This window comes from Amblyomma mixtum, chromosome 5, assembly GCF_055824585.1.
Source record: "Amblyomma mixtum isolate Tamu chromosome 5, ASM5582458v1, whole genome shotgun sequence".
Classification (NCBI taxonomy): Eukaryota; Metazoa; Arthropoda; class Arachnida; order Ixodida; family Ixodidae; genus Amblyomma; species Amblyomma mixtum.
In genome coordinates this window covers 51,077,678-51,096,702 of record NC_143016.1, presented here as the reverse complement: position 1 = coordinate 51,096,702, position 19,025 = coordinate 51,077,678, and the positions used below count along the sequence as shown (strand labels likewise).

The 19,025-nt window shown below is 44.9% G+C and overlaps 1 protein-coding gene across 1 annotated transcript in view; it reads right to left on the bottom strand.

The window, feature by feature from the left end:
- LOC149342110 (uncharacterized) overlaps positions 1-18,660 on the bottom strand; it is a 71,588-nt gene extending 52,928 nt beyond the window's left edge. The window contains exon 1 of the mRNA XM_089546751.1: positions 18,633-18,660. Coding sequence (XP_089402877.1) covers positions 18,633-18,660 — 28 coding nt within the window. The remainder of the gene's footprint in view (positions 1-18,632) is intronic.
- Between the last annotated feature and the right edge of the window lie 365 nt (positions 18,661-19,025).

Genomic DNA, 19,025 nt, shown 5'->3' with positions numbered 1-19,025 from the left:
AGTTTACCCTCAAGTCTGCTTGCTTTCAGCTGACTTGCTGGCTCTCTTGCGCTCGGTCTCACTAACTTGCCTCGGCACTAACTGCTTCATCAGCACTGACCCCAAGCATATCAACAGTTGAAGAACGCACGCATACAGACATATGCGCGCACGCGCACAAACAAACGCACGCACGCATACCCTAATGCAAGGCAGACCATGCTCAACGAAAGAACTTAAGAGGTGCGGGATATTAATTCGCAAATAAATGCGATCAGGGCCTCTCTTAGAACAAGTCATAAAGAAAACATTAATACGCAGGAGTGGTGGAAGCCCCTAGGGAGCTTTAACAGGCTTTGTTCTCCATGGAAATATGACTCTTCGAGAGTGTCACGCCATTTAAGCTCCCTATTTCCTTCCCAGTTTAATCGCCTTACGTAATGCGGACAATTATATCGCAATGGCGTTGTCAGCGAACCACAGAGGCCACATTGCGACAGCGTAAAGATTGTCGAAAATGCCGGTGTGGAGTGACAAAGGGAAACAAGGATGACCGGCCACTTGTGACCGAGAAACCAATTTTTTAAGCCGTTCGTGCAAACAAAATGACGGGCGATTTTGCTTGTTTAGGCCAAATGCGAATTAGGCCAGCCAGCATTTCGTTTTTAACTACAGTACCGATTCCGGTTTGAGGTTTGGTTTTAATGGTCAAACAGGCTTCAGAAAAAGATCGGCTAAATCGGTGACTGGGGGCCTTAGAGCTAGCGAACTTGAGGATGAAATGTTTTCTCATAACCCTTTTGTCTGTACAGCAGCTTCTTTGCTGCAGAGATCGAACACAAAACTGGAGGAGATGTTAGTCGGTAGTGTTAACGGGTAAAGGCCCATATATACGAAATTTGTCATTCTGTAGTGCGCGTTCACGTATTGCTGTGAGTCCTGATACCAATCGTGGCGTAGTGGTGCAGCGGTTAAGCAATGCGCCGCTACCTCAGCAAGTGGTTGTTTCAGACACTGCCACCTGCCATGGTGGGCAGTTTGCGCGCAATCCGGTGGGCAGGTTTTGATGACGTCACAAGATAAAGTGACCTACGTAGTAAGCTGGGCACCTACGTCAAGCAGGCTTGAGATAAACATCGGCGAAATCGATGAGTTCCGAAATCTATATTTTCTTTTCTTGGCTTCTTTCGTGTGTAACCGTTATTTGACCTATGAGTCTCCTTCATGCACTCTTTCTGTGCTTTCTTCTCTCGGCAGTCCGCAAGGTATGCCACTTTCACTACTGATTTGGAACATTTTACTTTACAGTCTTTTAAATTTTCCTGTCCTCTCACCAATCCGCGTTCTGGCATTTGCAGATGACACCATTATACTTGTGCCTGGCAATGCTAGACGCGAGTTGCCAACATTGGGTTCAGATGTTTTAACTTTAATCCAGAACTGGCCTACCACGCATCGCGTTCAATTAAACCCAGAAAAATGTTCTTTCGTTTTATTTTTTATTGGAGTCCCGGCGTTAAACATACGTAAGACAACTATTCAAATAGAGACTTACAGCCTCAAGTGTGAACCGAGTATTAAATTTGTAGGAGGTGTTTGTAACTCTCACCTAAGGTTAGCCGCCATGTTAATCATTTGGAAACGAAAATTCCTGCATCTACCAGCAAGCTCATCAATTGGTTCTATTTCCATTTCCGTGTTTCTCCTTCTCATATGCACCAAGTTTATCATCATGTCATTCTTCACAACATCAGCTAAAACGTCCCAGCTTGGTGGTTTCTTTGCCCCCTTTTCCGACTACGAAGTCTACCGACTTATTGTTTCAACGAATTCCTTTTCTTGCTGTTACTGGTGCCTACAATACTATGCAAACCGCTGCTCTTCATGCTCTTGCAAACGTTGTTCCTTTGACTATTCATCTAGGCAAGTTATGTCCAGAGTTCATGCTTTTCACATTCCGGCAATCTGTAGTATACGGTATTAGGTTTTATAACCCATCTAAAATTCAACCTTTATGAAATCCCATCAGCTGCCATCTCTTATTGAAATTAAAATTTTATTTTGTTCCACTTTGTTCTCAGGAAGCCTTCTTCCCGTCTTGTCAACGTGCACTGCGTATCTTCACTGATGGGTCTTTCACTCATCGCTCAGCTAGTGCTTCTGCTGCTGTTCTTAGCTGAACACAAAATATTTTGTACGTTCACCGTCTCCCTGTTTTGAACTACTCTCTAGTGGCTATGCCAGTCAGCTTGTAGCCTTTCATTCTGCTGTTGTTTATGCTATAAATAACTCTCCCTCTACGCCTGTTCTTTTTTTCATTGATTCTATAGCTCTTCTTTCTGCCCTGTCTTCAGTTACGTCGTTTAACGCGACAATTATTTTCAGTAAGAAATATCTGCATCGTTTGTCTTCTATTGCTTCATTTCTTTCATTTCATATCCGGGGTTACTTCAAGATTTTCAGTGACGAGTTTGTCAACCAAGCTGCTGGTAGTGCCGGGAAATATGGCAGTTGACACACTTCTAGCCTTTCACACCATTGCGTGCGTTCCCATTTACATCGTTCTTCACTTCTTTTATGGAACAATTTTTGGAGCGAGTATAAAGGTGCCACCGAATTATTCAATTGGATCCCTGATACTCTCAATATGGCCCCTATTTGCCTACCAGGAATCCTGCTATTACTTTACTCACAGGGCAGGGTAGATATCCTTTCTAGTTTAAAAAAATTATACCTCTCTCCTTCAACTTGTTCTTGTGGAATGTTATGTGAAGACATCCGTCACTACTTCCGGGATAGTTCTCGTACTGCGCCTTTTGTTTCCCGTTTAAAATATCTTTGCCCATCAGACATTAGACCATATACTTGCTCCTCTCTACTGAGATACCATGCTGCATGTGCTCTTCTGCTTCAAATGGTTCACCTCATAAGCAACAGAATTCCTAATTATGCACGCCAATTTCTTTCTTTCCTCCCATTTCTTTTACACAAGCTCTGCTTGGAGCAGGGCACCATGCTCCTTGGTTGGCCATGGATGCCTCTCGTCGTGGCCTGCATACTATGCTTTGACTGTGTTACTGTGACTGTGGCCTCGACTGTGTTGTGACTTGGGTTTTGTCTTGTTTTGTTGAGATTTTTTTTAGTTCCGTGATCTTTTTCGTAGCCTGCACTCTGTGCTTTGAATGTCTGTGATCTTTACTGAGACCTTGACGGTGCTGTGACTTTGGTTTTCTCATGTTTTTTTTTTCGTCGTGGCCTGCGCTTTGTGCTTTGACTGTCTGCCTCTAGCTTATTTTGACTGGTCTGTGCCTTTGGTTTTTTCTTGTTTTTGCTTTCATTTTGTTTTTTGCTAGTCTGCTCTTGGCTTTAAGTTGCTTTTTTATTTTGAACATTTAGATCCTTTTCATTTATCTTGGATTGGCGTTAAGCGTGGCAAAGCGTTGCTGGTCTTGGCTCCCTCTCTCTTTAATTTATGTTGTTATATTTTCTGAGAAGACTAATAAAAAGGTAAAAAGGTTTCAGTGCTAGCGCTCTAAGAAACACCATGTTGGCTGTCACTGTGGCAAAACACTGGCCATGGAATACTGATCACATGTCAGTGATCCGAAACCTGTGCAGAGCGGGAGAGGTTTCTAAATTGGCTAGACGCGGGGGTTAGCACGATGCCATGGCTGTAACCCCAGGCGGCAGACGGCGGGGCCCCAAAATCGGCATTGCACGAAGCCGAGAGTTTGTGGCAAGGCAATCACAGTGGACCTGCGGATGCACCTTATAAAGGTACCTAGCCCAGTCTCGCCCGAATGAGGTGCCCTGGATCTCATGAGAACGGGACTTTCAGGCGTTTTAAAAACACGCCACTGCCTAGCCGGCCCCTCTATTCCCACCACGTTCCTCCTCTTTCTTCCACATGCAGACCACCTCCCACCCACATTTGTAAAAATTACCTGAACTCACCATATAGCCCTTTTCTTCGCACGTAACCGGGCTCCTCTGCAATTTCCGAAATCTTGCCCAATTTCTTTTTCTTTGCTCGCTGCGAAGGCAATTTTTCGGCAGCGTAACCCTCAGCTTTAAAGTTTATAATAGGTTTAGTAAAAACGGAGACGCTTTCTCAATCTGGGGACGTGTGCAGCCCCGAGCAAGCTACCGATTCAGCGGATCGAGCGAAAGCAAATCTTTTTACCAGTTGAACGAAGAAACCGCATACGAGTGGTGTGCCTCTGACAGGTAGCTCTTCTCAAGTTTCTGTGTGCGACGACTTCACGCAGTCCGGGTGGGCAAGACGCAATGTGAGCGAAGCTTTACATTGTTGGAGCTCAGAAGCACTTGCTGCATTGTTTTATATTTTAGCCGTGCCTGCTCGTTCAAATAGCGTTGCGTAACCAAGCGATGCACCAATCCTGTCCGGTGAAGTATTCGCGCGACTCGGCAGAGTTGAATTCTCCTAAACTGTCCCTAGATCCTTTCACGTTTGCGTAATTTTAAGGCGAAAGGCTTTAATGTCTCATCGTTGTAAGCAGCACTTGTCGACAGAAATGTCACGCTTTTCAGTTGGTCGAAACGGTCGTGACGTCACAGTGCGCCAATTTCTTACGGGGCCAATTGTACTTTGGCTATAGTAACCATGCAACCAATTGAAGGGATGATATAGTGATGCTCCAAGTAAATGGGACTGTGCTTAGTTAATTGCTTAATTACCCAATTAGCCTAATTAACTTTTCTAGACAGGCCATATAAATAAATAAAACCTAGTAAGAAATTGGTCGAGCTCGGGAATCGAACCCCGGTCTACGGAGTGCGAGACGAGCATGCTATCCACTCCGCCATGCCAACTCGATGGTTTGGAGTGATCAAAGGCACGTCTAGTGAATACGGTGTCTTCGCTCACTGCCATCCTCCTCCCTTCCCTTCCGGCGAGGCTTAGGTGTCCACCGAGATATGAGAGAGAAATACATTTCCTTTCCTCAAAAACCAATTTACCGACGAGCGAGGCGTAGAACCGAATGGGCGATGGCGTTCTATGGACTCCCTGGCAGCGTTGCAAGACGCTCTCGCGTTCCACTCTTAGAGGCGAAGCTTAACATCTTAACCACATATCAGTGACCGAACTTTAGGTAAAAAAAGTGCACCCCCCCCCCCCCCCCCCTGAATTTTGACGGGTGTCCACCGAGATATGCGAGAAAGTTACTGCGTAATTTTCTTTCCTCAAATATAATTTTCATTTTCTTCATTACGGGCCATCTTCGTCTTTCTTCTTTCACTCCCACTTCCTCCATTCCTCTACGGTGCGGGTCAGGTGTCCACCGAGATGACAGAGATTTACTGCGCCATTTCCTTTCCTCAAAAACCGTTGCGTTCAAACGGCAAGGCATCGCGCCGAACGGGTGGTGGCGTTCCATGGACTCCCTGGCAACGCTACAACACGCTGTCACGTTCCACTCCTAAAGGCGAAGCTTAAGCGCCATTAATTAGCGGTTAATTAGTGTTCAGATATTAATCAATAATTAAACATTAATTAGTGATTTGTCATCTCTTAGTAATTAGTACTCAATTACATGTGACGCCACCAGTGCCACACAAGCAGTGAAAGTGGTGCGAAAACGCTTTCGCCTCTACGCACTTTAGACAGTCAAAGTGCCCCCTAATTTTTTCTGGCTTAACCAAGCTCAGTTCTCGGCGAAAATTACATTTATTGCTATCATGGAAAAAGTCTACCGATTTAGTTAGGCTCAGTGTTTCCCTCAGCTGCTGGAACTTTAAATTAAGGCTGCCTGATTTTACTGTTCATTATTGCTTCTCTTAGCGGCGAATGATATCAAAAGAAAAAAAAGCATTTTCTAGGGAAGAATGCTGCAATCATCTCCTAAATGTATACGTAACTTTTCAATGCAAACACGGTGTATCCTCTGCTTTTATATAAGAACAAATTCCAAGACTATTCGCTAGGAAATTCCAGTGGGAAGACTTTTGTTAGGAAACAGGCTGCGATTTCTGTGCTCAGTATTCCTCGACGGCATAGATTTCACCACTTCTTTTCGCGTTTCTTGAAGGCAAGAATTGATTTCGAGAATTCCAGGTCTGTTATATAGCGTTGAGCGAGCCTTTATCCGTCTGAGAAAACAGGCACCTGTGTCAGTGTAGAACACGCCCGTCAAGTTTCTGTCTACAACGTAATACCGGAGGATTTCTAGACACCGTGAAGAATGTAGCTGTTTAATCTGTTTATTTTACTTTCCTAAGATCAATTCCCCGAGCAAGAAAAATGGAAACAATCTTTTTGAGCCTTCAAGTTCTTGAGAATGTTCTTCAGCACCCAACACGGCTGCAACTCTTTTTTTGAGTTTCTGGAGACTTCTTTTCCAACGAAGCACACAGCAAGCTGGATATGATTCCATTCGAAATGATAAAGCATAAATTGAGACATTTTAATTTCACGCTTCATAGAACAATAACGATAATCTGGATAACCTTTACAACTTTTTCGAAATGCAGCGGCACTATCAGTTCTGACGTTTGGCGGCGTCCTGTAGTGCAAACTTATTGCGTTCGCTCCCCTAAAAGTTCCCTCTCACGGCTGCTATAATGTCTGATAGATGCCACTCGTAAGCGGCACAGTGTATACGCCCTAAACTGCGCCAAACATACGCTAAAATGCGTTTCGATGTGAACACTTTCAAGCGCGACTTCTCAATTCCACTATTATCCGCTAGTAACATTATTACACTGCATCTCGAAGTACCGTAGTGCCCAAACTCGATTCACAACCAGCGCCGCTCCCCTTTAAGTCGAGCACTTTTCCGGTGTGACATATCGCAGAAAGTTTCGTGGAAGAGCGCTCGAGCGGGAAAGCATGAGCACGTGTGCAAAGCTCTTCAAATCATGTAAGAGTACATAAACGGCGCTCCCGGTTGGAAGGCTCGTGTAGCACACATCGTCAATCTCAATCGATGTCTGCAACTTGCCTGTGTACACTGTGTGTGAAGGCACGAAAGCAGGGGGGAGAGAGAGACAGAAGCGATGAAGCGGTGCATACGGATGCATGCTTTTGTACATAAAGTGGTGGTGAATATACTATTCGCACGTTCATGCCGAGCAGTGCAGTGGCGTAGCGCGGCCGTCCAATTAAACTGAGCCCATATATATATATATATATATATATATATATATATATATATATATATATATATATATATATATATGCATGCTTATTATCGGCGACTACGTATGCACTGGTACAGCGGCGCTCTTTCCGTGTACATACGGAACTTGATAGGGAGCGGGAGGGTATACTTGTGCCTAAAATGTTGGCGCTTTAAGGGGATGGCTTCAACCGCCGTCTCTGTATATGCCTGAGCTCGCGTTCTGGGAAATTCATTACCTCCCTTCTCGTCGGACTCCGGCTCGCGCGCACGCGCGCTTTCGGCGTTCTCATTACTGGTGGGTGCTGCGGGAGGCTTAAAAGGAAGCAGCCGAGCGAAGCGAACAGGGAAGCCCTCCCTACCCGCCGTCAATGTGGCACGCTTCAGTCGCGGCTTTGAAGGATGTGGTGCGAGGCTAGAATTTAATGACTCAAGTGCTTCGCACCTCGTCTTTGTTAAATGCGTCTTTATTTTTTCAGCTTCCTAGGCTTAGCGTCTGCTGTGATGTATACGCCTGGGAGCCTTGGTTGAATGCAAGTGATACGTATAACCGACTATACTGCAGATGCGCTAATCGCTGAGGACTGCGCTCTCTTGAGAGGCATTCAGGAGCCTTACCTCTGGGCACTGCATGCCATCAAGTTAACGCGGAAGTAATTGACGCGTCGCGTGCCTAAATTCAAGACCTGCGAGTTTTTTTTATGAGCGCACTAAAATCCTTTTCTACAAGTCGAAGCTGGAATTTATAATCAGTGTGTGTCAACGTATGCCTTGCAGAATCCCTATATGCGGCCGAATAAGCGGCTTATCTTCAAGTACGAATTAGCTAAGGATGTAGACGCGATTAACAGCGTAATGTTTTGACGCCTGTTATGTCAGCTCCTAAGTAATAGGAAAAAATGAGGGGAACTTTCACGGCGCTCTAGTCAAAGGACAGTTAATGTAAAAGAGAGCACGCACACTAAATGTATTGAAATCATTCTCTATTTTCATTTTTCGTACGTCAAGCTCGGCTGCAGTTATTAACAGGATGCCAGATTTTCTTGCGTTAAGATCCTTACGAGGCATTTGCAGCGGATCTCTCAGAGAGAACGCGTTGAACACCTTTGTGCTACCCTTTTAAGTGTTGCGTTTTGTAATGGCAGATCAAATGTGCAAGTCTTCTCAAATTCTAAATACTCAGAAAGAGCGAAGGAGTGACGCCTTTAGTTTCATGAAGGGCGCGAATAACGTGCGTAACAGAGCACAGAAAGGCTAGGCGATGCAGAGTACGAACACGGATCATGCCAAGAAAGAAAACCGCATCCTGTTCTCCCGGCAAATGAACAACAGGAAACTGATAGACGTGATTCGCTCCCCCCTATGTGTGAAATATGAAGCTCTGTTTAGCTTGTTTCCTTTCGGTCCGTACACAAGGCAGGCATATTACAGACAGTGAAAGACTGCTGTCGATGACGTCTTCTTTTTTTTTCGCAACTGGAACTGGAAGTTACCCATGGGAATCACAATGTTGCGAACCAAATGTAGCCAGATATTTTTCCGCTTTTACTAGATAACTGAATTTTTCAACTAACACGGGTGCGGTAAAGTTTTGCAAAATGAAGTAACTTTAAAATCTTTCTTAGCTTTCGCACCCGACAAAGGCGAACAGTTCGAAGCCGGGGTTTTATACGGCAAAGGAGCCGCCATGCTCCGTGACGCGAGCAGCCTTTGACACCGTTCACAGCGGCGGTAGTGCCCAGAGGTGCTATATTGAAATTCCACAATTCGCTAGTCTGCTCGAGCCAGTAGCGTTCGTCAGCAGTTCAACGGCTGCCGAAACTAACTTGCTGGATCTAGCATGTGCATGCTATTCGGTGAATCCTTCCCTTCCACCGTTGAGAAAACGCGTAATCCTTGCATTCTGCCTACAAACTGTTCGAGGTTGCCGCAGTGCTAATTGCTTTTGTTCAATAAGAGTATGAGTGCCTTGTTTTTCGAGCGGCACAGTGAGTAGTCTGTCGACATCTTCGCCTTTGTCTTGACCAACGCAAATGGTGACGCGCCTGCTAACCTAGTAGCCTAATCGAAAAAGGAATCCCCATACTTCATTCTACCCTCTATTTCACTAAGAAATCTAATTTAATTACACTGCCTTTGAAAGAAACCGCACTGAGACAAAGAAATTAAATTGAAATTTTAAGTAAAGTTGCATATGAGGCTACTTACACATTCGTACCGATGGCTAGCATTCACAGCTGCATTCCTATAAAAAGAGACTGTTGATCACGCTCAGTACTTAGCCTAAATATCTGGCAGTGAACGAAGCCTAACCTGATTTGTGCGCCCGCGGAAGGTCGAGTTCATGAAATTTAATGCGGACGCCTCTCAAGCTGTAGCTCTGGGAATCATAATCTTGGGAATCTAATGTAGCCGGATTTTCTTCCGCTTTAACTGTTTAACTTCATTTTTGAAGGCTGCGGCAAAGTTTCGCAAAATGAAGGAACTTTAAACTCTTTCTTAGCTTTCGCACACGATAAAAGTGAACTGTTCGAGGCCAGAACTTTATATGGAAAAGCAGCCGCCATGCTGCACATTGCGAGAAGCCGCTGACTTCATTCACAGCGCTGGCAGTGCCCAGAGTTGTGTATTGAAATTCCACGATTCGTTAGTTGCTTGCGTCAGCAGTGTTCGCCAGCAGTTCAACTGCTGCCAAAAAGGAGTAGGTGGATCACACGATTTTTTTACTGAATTCCTTTAGCAACAGCGCCTGTCATAAATGAAGTTGCAGTGAATCCACCGGACAGCTTTGGCACGCTCTTTTTCTATGTGTTTCTTTTCTGCTTAGCCGCAAGGTGTTTCTCGCCGCCAGACAGAAGCGGTAAGTTGCACGCTCAAAATCATTTCCTGAATGTAATATCGGTACTTTTTCGTCTGCTTGAATGCTCAGTTTTACCATCCAGTTATGAAATGAAATCTAATCTTACTCCCCTTACTATCCACTCGCCGTAAGCTTTCAAGTATTTGCCTTTTCCATAAAATTTACTACCACAATCCTTTGCTGAAGGCCATCTGTGTAAAGGCACCATCTTTCATCTCGCCTCGCATAGACCACAATCAAAAAGTACTTGTTCCACACCGCCGCACAGCGACCTGCTCTAATTCCTTCCTCCCTAAAACACGTCGTGACTGGAATAATCTTTCTCCCGCTACCACTTGTGTTAACGACACTGCGCGTTTTAAAAGCGTATTACTCACACTGTTAGAATCAGACCAATTGTGATATGTTGTTTACCCATATACAGACTGTATTTCAGGTTTTCTTTTTCGAATACTTTTATTTTTTTTACTTCTGTACTTTTGTTCTCGATGTTCTCGTCCTTTGTCTTTAGCGTTTTTAAATATTTTTCTTATGTATAGCCCTCGTTTTGATGGATGTAAGTTTGTTTTTTTTTTTTTTTACTGCCGTACCCCCTCTGTAATGCGAAAGATTTGAGGGTAAAATAAATGAAATTAAATGAAATGAACTGCCGGTCAATGGGCTCCATTGAAGTTTAGTGTTTAACGTTTAAATGTTTAATATTATGTCTCTTTTTTTCTGTTTTCTGTTCAGTCGATAAGATTTTTCAGTCGTAGTCAGGGCAGCTCAAAGCGCCAAAAGCACCAAGGTCACCACATTCAATCCCCAAAACAGAAATTGGCTCCAATTTCTCGTTTTCTACGAAACTCGACCTGCGAAACCGCATGTGTACAGAGTATAATACTTCTAGGGATCCTTCATTCAGCAGGAGGAACTTAAAACGTCTATGCGCTTAAATATGCGCAGACAGATGCAAAAAAGAAACCGCACATCTAGAAAAAGTCGTGCGTTGTGGGGCGTTTTTCATCAAGACGCCTTCAGAGTGAAGGAGCTTATTCCGAAAGCTTTGAAATGAAAGCACAGTGAGCGATACGGGAAGGCGCACACTTTAAAGCAGCTGCGTCATTTCGGGATGTTTGCTGAAGCCCGGATTTACTTTCTCGGAACTCTTCTTTGTGAAAGCTGGCAACCGTGCCTGCCAGATTGACTGTCCTGTTTACCATGGTGCGAAAAAGGAAATTAAAATAATCCGAGCAGTTTCGTCTGTGTCGTATCTTGGCGATGTCTTCTCTCAGTGTCTGTGGGAGCGCAATATTGAAAAATCATAGTAACTTTGTCTTTATTATGTGATCAGAAATCGCATTTCGTCGAGTTGGTTAGCTTCTTTCCCTGTTGAGGTTCCCCCCTACACGCAGGCAGTCTGGTTCCGGCAAGCTGCTGCCGTTATAAATGATTCATCGAAAAGTTAAACAGGATCTATTCCCCATAGCGAAAGCTTGGCCCAAGCATGGCAAGTTATTGAGGTTGCTATTTCTTTTAGGAACGGATATGATAACGAATATGACACCTTGGAAATGTCTCCGCGCATCACATGAATTGGAGTAAATTAAACAAGCGAATTCAGGTAGTATAGTATTCTGCTATCATTTTATGGGCAGAGAAACAGAGAGTGCTCCAGGCAATTATTTGCATCGCTGTTCGTGCACACTGACATGTGCGGGCTCCACAAAGTTTCGAAGCTTTGGCGTTGTGGCCTAGAGTCAGCGCGTTTACGAAGGCTGAAAAAAAAAAATCTACCACAGAAGATTATAGTCAAATTTACGAAGTGAGCACAGGATGAATAATCGTGTCAACTAGAATTCAGAGTAAAGCGAGGTAAGTATTTTTTCATGTGCAAGCAAGGCTCCTCGTTTTTTTTTTCGGGTGAATCAAGACATCACTGTACGCCTGCTTCTAGATTATTCCAACAATGTATATAGTGTGCTCCCGCCAAAAGCGTGTAAGACCGAAGTTACAACATCTATCAAAACGTCCGCGCACTTGATGTGGATACTGGCGCACTGACTGACGGAAATGATGTTAATATCCTTCAGTTTGATACCCTTAGGAGTAAGAAGTCAAAAGTGCCCTGGTTGAAATACTTTTCAGTCTAATAAAGGACAGTTAAAGACATACAAGCAAACGTTTGTGCTGAAAGTTGAGCAACATTGCGTACAAATGATCCACAATAAGGTCATCCAGCTTATTCCAAGGCCTAGTGACTTTTGTTTTCTAAAAGGAAGTAGCTACAGTACGATTAGACGCTTACAGTACGACAGTACGACGGCACCCTTACAGTATTTTAGAGCATTTTCCGATAGTGCGCCAAGTACGTTTTCCAGGCTGTTAGACGACTCTCAGGAACAGCATCTATGTGATTACGGTTTACTGTGTCCAGTTTTCAGTCGAGACGCTGTGCACATCTGAGGAGTAATTATTGCCTTCAATCGTCTTCATAGATTCATGGGCATATTTATTTACTCAGAGCTTACAATTGTGATTGTTGTGAATAAAAGACCGAGAAATGAGGTTTCTCATGGAACGATAATTTCCTAAGCAATTAATTTGCGGCATTTAGCGGCAACTGATTGTTTGGAAGCGCTAAAGTGAACTCTGTTGCTGCCCATGGAGAGCCGTTTTGCGCTCACAGCATAGCTACCTTTCTGAGGTAGCTCGATATCTATCTCCGTATCTGACCATTCCAATAAGCGAGACACGTGGGCTTTTTTCCAACCCTTAGAACACCATCTCCGTCGAGATCACCCTTATCATCAAAGCCATAGAGACCTTCACACAAGTTAGACAGAACTACTCCATTTTTGCAGGCTCTCGGCCCAAATCGCGCCATCCTCACCTCGACCTCCGTGATTATCTCAGCGATGCCCTTTTAACGGTACGCACCTCCATGAACACTTTCTGGCGGATGCCTAATCAATCAGGAACTGCTGGTAATAATCTAGTTCACCAGGCGTCCTGCGATCTCCACAACCGTGCTCCGGCAATCCGCTGGGTAAGCCCACCGATGAGTGACGAAGCGAATATATAAAAATGACTTGAGGCGCTACTACTGGCAGGTGAACTTCGGGCTGATCGCACCTGTATTCCGGTGCCGCATTCCTTCCTCTCTGCTATCGAATCCCACGTCCTACTTGAAGTGCGCACAAATGTCTTCACCATTCGGCAGTGTCTCTACCTCTACCCAGTCGAACCAGATCTGTCTTCTCCCAACTGTACCTTCTTTCATGCTAACCGGGAACACTAGCCTTTTCCTTTCATTCGTCGCCATGTATTGCTACCACCTCTTTTGCCCTGACAGTCCCCCTACCTCCGGGCGTGCCTGGCTGGAGTCCTCCGCACCGGAGAATCAACTGGCCCTGGTCGGATCAGCCGCCGCCATCTTAAGCGCGCCATTTTGAAGATAAATCAAGTTTTTTACCGCTACTACTATACTGGAAAGCTAACAGCCACACACACCGTATTCACGAAAGTGACGAGACCTACACAGGCCGCCAAGGCCGACAGCTAGTGGCATAACCGTCGCAGCCAAGGTCAATTGTCGCTGCTATGAGATGACAGTAGCGAAAAAAAAAATGAACAAACGGTTAGGATACCTGATAATGCGAAATTTGAGCGCAGCTCTTCACACGTCACATGCCACCGTTGGCCACCTTCTGTTTGTCTATTCCTCCGCTCTCGCCCTGGCAGGTGGCGTTTCGCTTGGACGCGCCACTTGGCACGGTTGTGAGGTGGCGTGTTGCGCTGACTACGCCGACGCAGCCGCCGCCGACGACGACGAGGACGACAACTACGACGCGGAGCTCACTAACGGGGGCTCGCTATGCACCCTGGCCATTCCCCCGCCGTGGGTATGTGCCATTAAGCCTGAGGACATCATCATCATCATCAATAACGGGGGCTTAAGAGGTGCGCTCTAAAACATTTTGTTATGAAGGAAAGCGTTTTTAATTATCTCCAAGGAACTGTACGTGAAAAAATTGTTCTTAAAAAGCTGCAACTAGTACTGTATGTTTAGGTTGTGCGCCACAGATATAGGCAGGAATAATGTATTTCATTATAACTGTCAACTGAGTTCACAATAGAACTTTAGTTCCACCGCCGTCAGCTGCAGTCGCTCACAATAGGTTCCAGACCAGATTCGAGCTTTGTCTTCGCGGCCCATTTCAATTCGCCGTACCTGCGCTGGTTCGAATCCTGCTAAGGGGGCGTATTAAAATTAACCTTTTAATCTCTTCGATACCGTTCAGAGGGAATATTTCGATGGTGTTCCACCTCAAGTTAACCTCAAGTTCGGCATCAGGTTCGCCGCAGTTTCCGCATGATGATCGCTTTAATTTGCTGTGTACGGGACCTAAAAGCGGTGCATTCGTAAAATAGGTATGCCTTGAAGAATATAGTGCACAAAGGCCAGAAACACGCAGCAGCTGGGCGTATTGAGATCTAGCAATCAAATGCAGCCTTAAATCACAGGAGTATCCGGGAGCTCACTAATGGGCTCGGTTCTGGAAAGCAAGTTGCGTCGCAGCCGCACAATAATTCAACTGGTGTTGAGGTGCCACAAATTAAAGAAGGCTTGGAGAACGAGTGCGGGAAAGCCGCTTCCAGCCTGAGGGTCCTGGCGCAACTAAAAACCTGGGGTCTGGGGCAGTGCGGTGGCATCTCAGATGTTTTCGCGACGCTGAAGACTTAGGAATTTTTTTTTTATTTGGTACAATGCGTTAACTGGGGTGTAGCGTTGATGATGCAGCTGTCGTCATCACAGAAGTTTACACTCCTGAAAGTTATTATAACCGCACAAATAATCAGATTTCTATATGCATTTGCATGGTAGGCGTGCATTATTACCGCAATGGTTAAACAGTAAAAAGCAAAGGGAATAGCACTACTTCTCTTCTCTGTGCGCTGGTACAAGTGAGCAGAGCAGTAAGGGACACCATTTGTACTAACCAGATTGTCATTATCTCTGAACGTTAACAAGGAACGAACCTGACAATTTGCGGATTCAGCAAACTAATTTTCCAGTCAGCAAACACCACTGCTTTTCTTTGGCGGATAAGCATACCGTGTTCATACGCCTGGACCGAGAGCAGTGGCACAGAATTGCAAACGCGTGCACATATCGCTCATGCTAGCGCAGCGAGACAGACCGTTCTTGTGACATACCCATGCTATTACGCATCGTTAATTGGGCCTCGGACAAACTCACTAGCATCCTCTCTTTGGGCATGGCATTTCAGTGAGAGTTTCATTTCCGAGTTCTTTTTCTTTTTTCGCTATATCTTTCGAAATGAGCAGTACCTTCTTAACAAGATTCCAGGACGGGCGGGGGAGGGGCTGGTGGCGCTGATGAGAATTACTGCTGCATGCCCAATGGTCATAGCTTTTGCGCACCAGACCTTCGCGCATCTGCCTTGAAGCGTAGCAGCACACAGTCGGTAATCCAGCCAGAATACGCGACGTCAGCAGTTCTCTCCACCATGCTAGCTGCAGGGCGCAGCCAACAGCAGTCGTTAACAGAGGCTGCTTTTTTTTTTTGTTGCTGTGCAGTGAAGAAAAACGTGAAAAATTTGTGCTCGTTAACTTTGGCTTAAGCGCAGGAAAATAACGCATTTAGGCAGAGATGACGTCGTAACCGTCCGTGGCTCATCGGGCGCCCTTCGTAACGGCGGGTCTTATCATGCTCGCGGCCGACGCAACATATACCGTTATGTGCCTGAAATGCAAAGAAAAGCAAAAATTTAATGAAGCAGAAAAGAAAAAAGTTTCGTGAAGGCAGTGCAGAAGGGTGACACTAAATTTGCATATAGCACTTCTGGGAATGATGAGCCAACGCAGCTCTGCGCACAGACGAGGAGATGGCGAGGAAGGGAACTTTGCGAACACACTGCAGAAAACCGCCGTGCACTCTCCCTCGAGCTCGGAGATGCTGAAACCTCCGTGGAAAATATTCGCGCCGTCAGAGCATTAAAACGGCCCATAAATGCCAGTGCACGATGTCATCGAATCCGTCTACGCTGGAAAAAGTTGCGCGCACTGCAAAATAAGAAAAAAAAAATTGGAAGTGAGATATCTGCCATTTAAACGTGCCGCCGATCCGAGCCGTTTAACATTTACCCACGTGTCATCGCTGCCCGCCGAAGGGCGGCGCGCTGGCGTTGCGCGATACGCGGCCACATTACGGCTTGAATGGTCGACCGAAATAAACGCCCCATATGTTCCGGCCACTGGACCGCGCATGGCTGAGCAACGCGATATTCTGAACAACGTGACATTGTTAAAGCGAAATAAGTATAACGCGTCGTCTCGCTGTGTCCAGGGTCATGTGTAACCGTTTTGGCGAGTGTCGTAACATCGCTATCCACGGCAGAAATTCGATCTGTTTTTTCTTTTTTCTTCTTTTCCCCTAGACTGGCATTGCGTCGATTGCAACGATGCTCAGTATACAGGATCTTCGAAATTAGCAATTAAGGACATACAAAACGTTCAAGCGTAGCAAGGGGAGGCAGAAAGTTAGGTGGGTGGATGAGATTAAGAAATTTGTGGGTGTACGGTGGCCGCAACTGGCGAAGTACAGAGTTAATTGGAGAGACATTGGAGAGGCCTTTGCCCTGCAGTGGGCGTAGTCAGGCTGATGGTGATGATGAAAACGTTAATTATGAGCAGTACACTAAATGTGTTTTTTTTATTAAGACTGACCGGTCAGGAAAACATATAAACTGAGAGAATAATTCCAAATATGCTAATTAACAGTTATCAATTAACAATTTTTTTTGTTACTGCAGTTACAATGCATCATTTGTAGCCGCAACATAGACGTTGTCTTATTAGTATAATATTCCAATTGGTAGAGTACCCTGAACCACTGCGGCGGGTAAAACCATGGTTTTCTTGTTAATTCTGTGTACTTCCATTTCAGTGCATAATTTGTCGACGGCACTGCACTGTTGTAAAGATGCTGTGCCGCCACACAAATGCTGTGCGTGCTGTGCCACACGCTCACAAATGAAAATGCTTAAGTGGGCTGCTTTTAACGATGTATATTTACCTGGCAGTAAAGTATTAATAATAATATTATTACCGTCATTATTATTCACAGCACCTTATTTTTTAAAACAGCCGAGGAGGAACAGTTCGCGGTGTCTGGGACTTCTTGCAACCTGCTCAACAGAAACAAATTAAATGTGAAGGCACACAGCAAGAAGGGAAAGTGCTCCACCGATCGACATGAGATATCAGCTACGAGTTACCAGGGCTATTTTGCCCACGCGACAGCCAAGGTGCGTGATGCGTACTGACGCACACAGACACGTCATCTAAAAATGCTGGGTTTCAGCAGCAGTAAAAACTATGGTGATGGCTGCAGATGCACCCATCAAGCCGGTCCCTCTTTCATTGAGCCCTGAGCTAGAAAGTTAAGGGTGTGCTCAGAGATATATAGGATGACACCAATTAATTTTTTAAGGCTCACTTAAAGAGGCTGCCCGGCTTAAAAATAATTGCCTCCGCAGTAGCATATGAGTGCCTTTGGGCATGATAGAACATCCACCGCCTAATTCTTTATACCGGGCCTTACTTAGCTTTTCTTTCGGTTTCTTGCGGAGTCGATTTCTTTCTGGTTTTGGACTTTCTTCCCAGTTACATTATTCACATTCGTTTGCGAGATGAGTGTCTGTAGCAATATATACTCCTGTTGCCTCTCTCCTGCTTTCATTCCTAATTGTACGAAGATGGCACGGGATGGAAAGTGATTGAAAGTCGAAACTTATAAATGAAGGTCACGAGTATTTATTTTATAAACGAACGCTGCAAAGGATTACCAGGAATAAAATCGTAATTGAAGTTTATGAAGCTCGTGGTGACGAGGGGACCACGTTTCGGTTGTGTAGAGAACTTTATTCGTCGGTTTTTTTCGATGGAAGAAGGGGAGGAGGCCAAGAGGGAGATTTCTTTCTTTGTACAAGAACTATATGACGATTATTATGCAAAATGAACCTCAAGACACTCATTACGATAACTGATTCTGCCCAAATAAAACCCCCAATAATTCGCAAAATTTCTCGTGACTTATGTGCGCCTAACATACAAAATAGAAAAAAGAAGCGACAGCTCATGAAAACCGATCTTTAAGTGTGGAAACTGAGGTGGATGCTACTCTCTACTAAAACTCTAAATTTAGTGTCTTGCGGGTGTGATATTAAATAAAGTTTCAATGCATCGCCTTTGCCAGTGTACAATCACCATCTTGCAATCTCAAAATCACCGTATTACAATCGCCACTAACATTGCTGCACGTAAAAACGGGCGCATCCACTTGACCAAAATATACTCTGCAAAATTCTTCTGCAGCGCAACCGGTACTTTTATATTGACAGCGCTCCGAACAAAATCGTTTATGGAATCCTGTACTGTATATATTAAGTTTGGCGAGGAGCCGTAAAGAACTGGGTGCTCTAAATTCACTTGTCGACCCCTTAAAGGAAAAACCAGGGAGGGGGTAAGGGATGTACATGTCAATATTCATTTTTGTCGAGAAAATTTTATTGAGAGTGTATCATATCGAAGAGGGTTATTGTGCCCAGTGGAGACCTCCGCTCTGTTCTGGAAAAATTCACACATACCTGTTGAAGGCAAGATTGCCACTAGCATGTCTAACTCCTTTTTAGTGCCATCGAACACTTGCTTCAGGAGCCAATAAAAATAAATCCACCAACCTATAACCGATTAATAAGGCACAGACTTTGGGAATAAAGACGCAACCGCATGTCTTCAGGACGGCTGCTCGTAGCAAGGCTTTTCTGGCACTTCTATTCAATGGCATGCAAGCGAGCGAAACAATGTCACCTAGTTTCGGATCTACCACGGTTCTGAAAGAGAGAAAAAAAAAATAGTTGGAAATGTCAACACGTCATCTTTTGACCACGTCGTGTCTCGACCGTGACCTTTTCCACGTCATCTTTATAGACGTGGGACATAGACTAGCTCACTTTAGCATTGACACCACTTAGAAAACT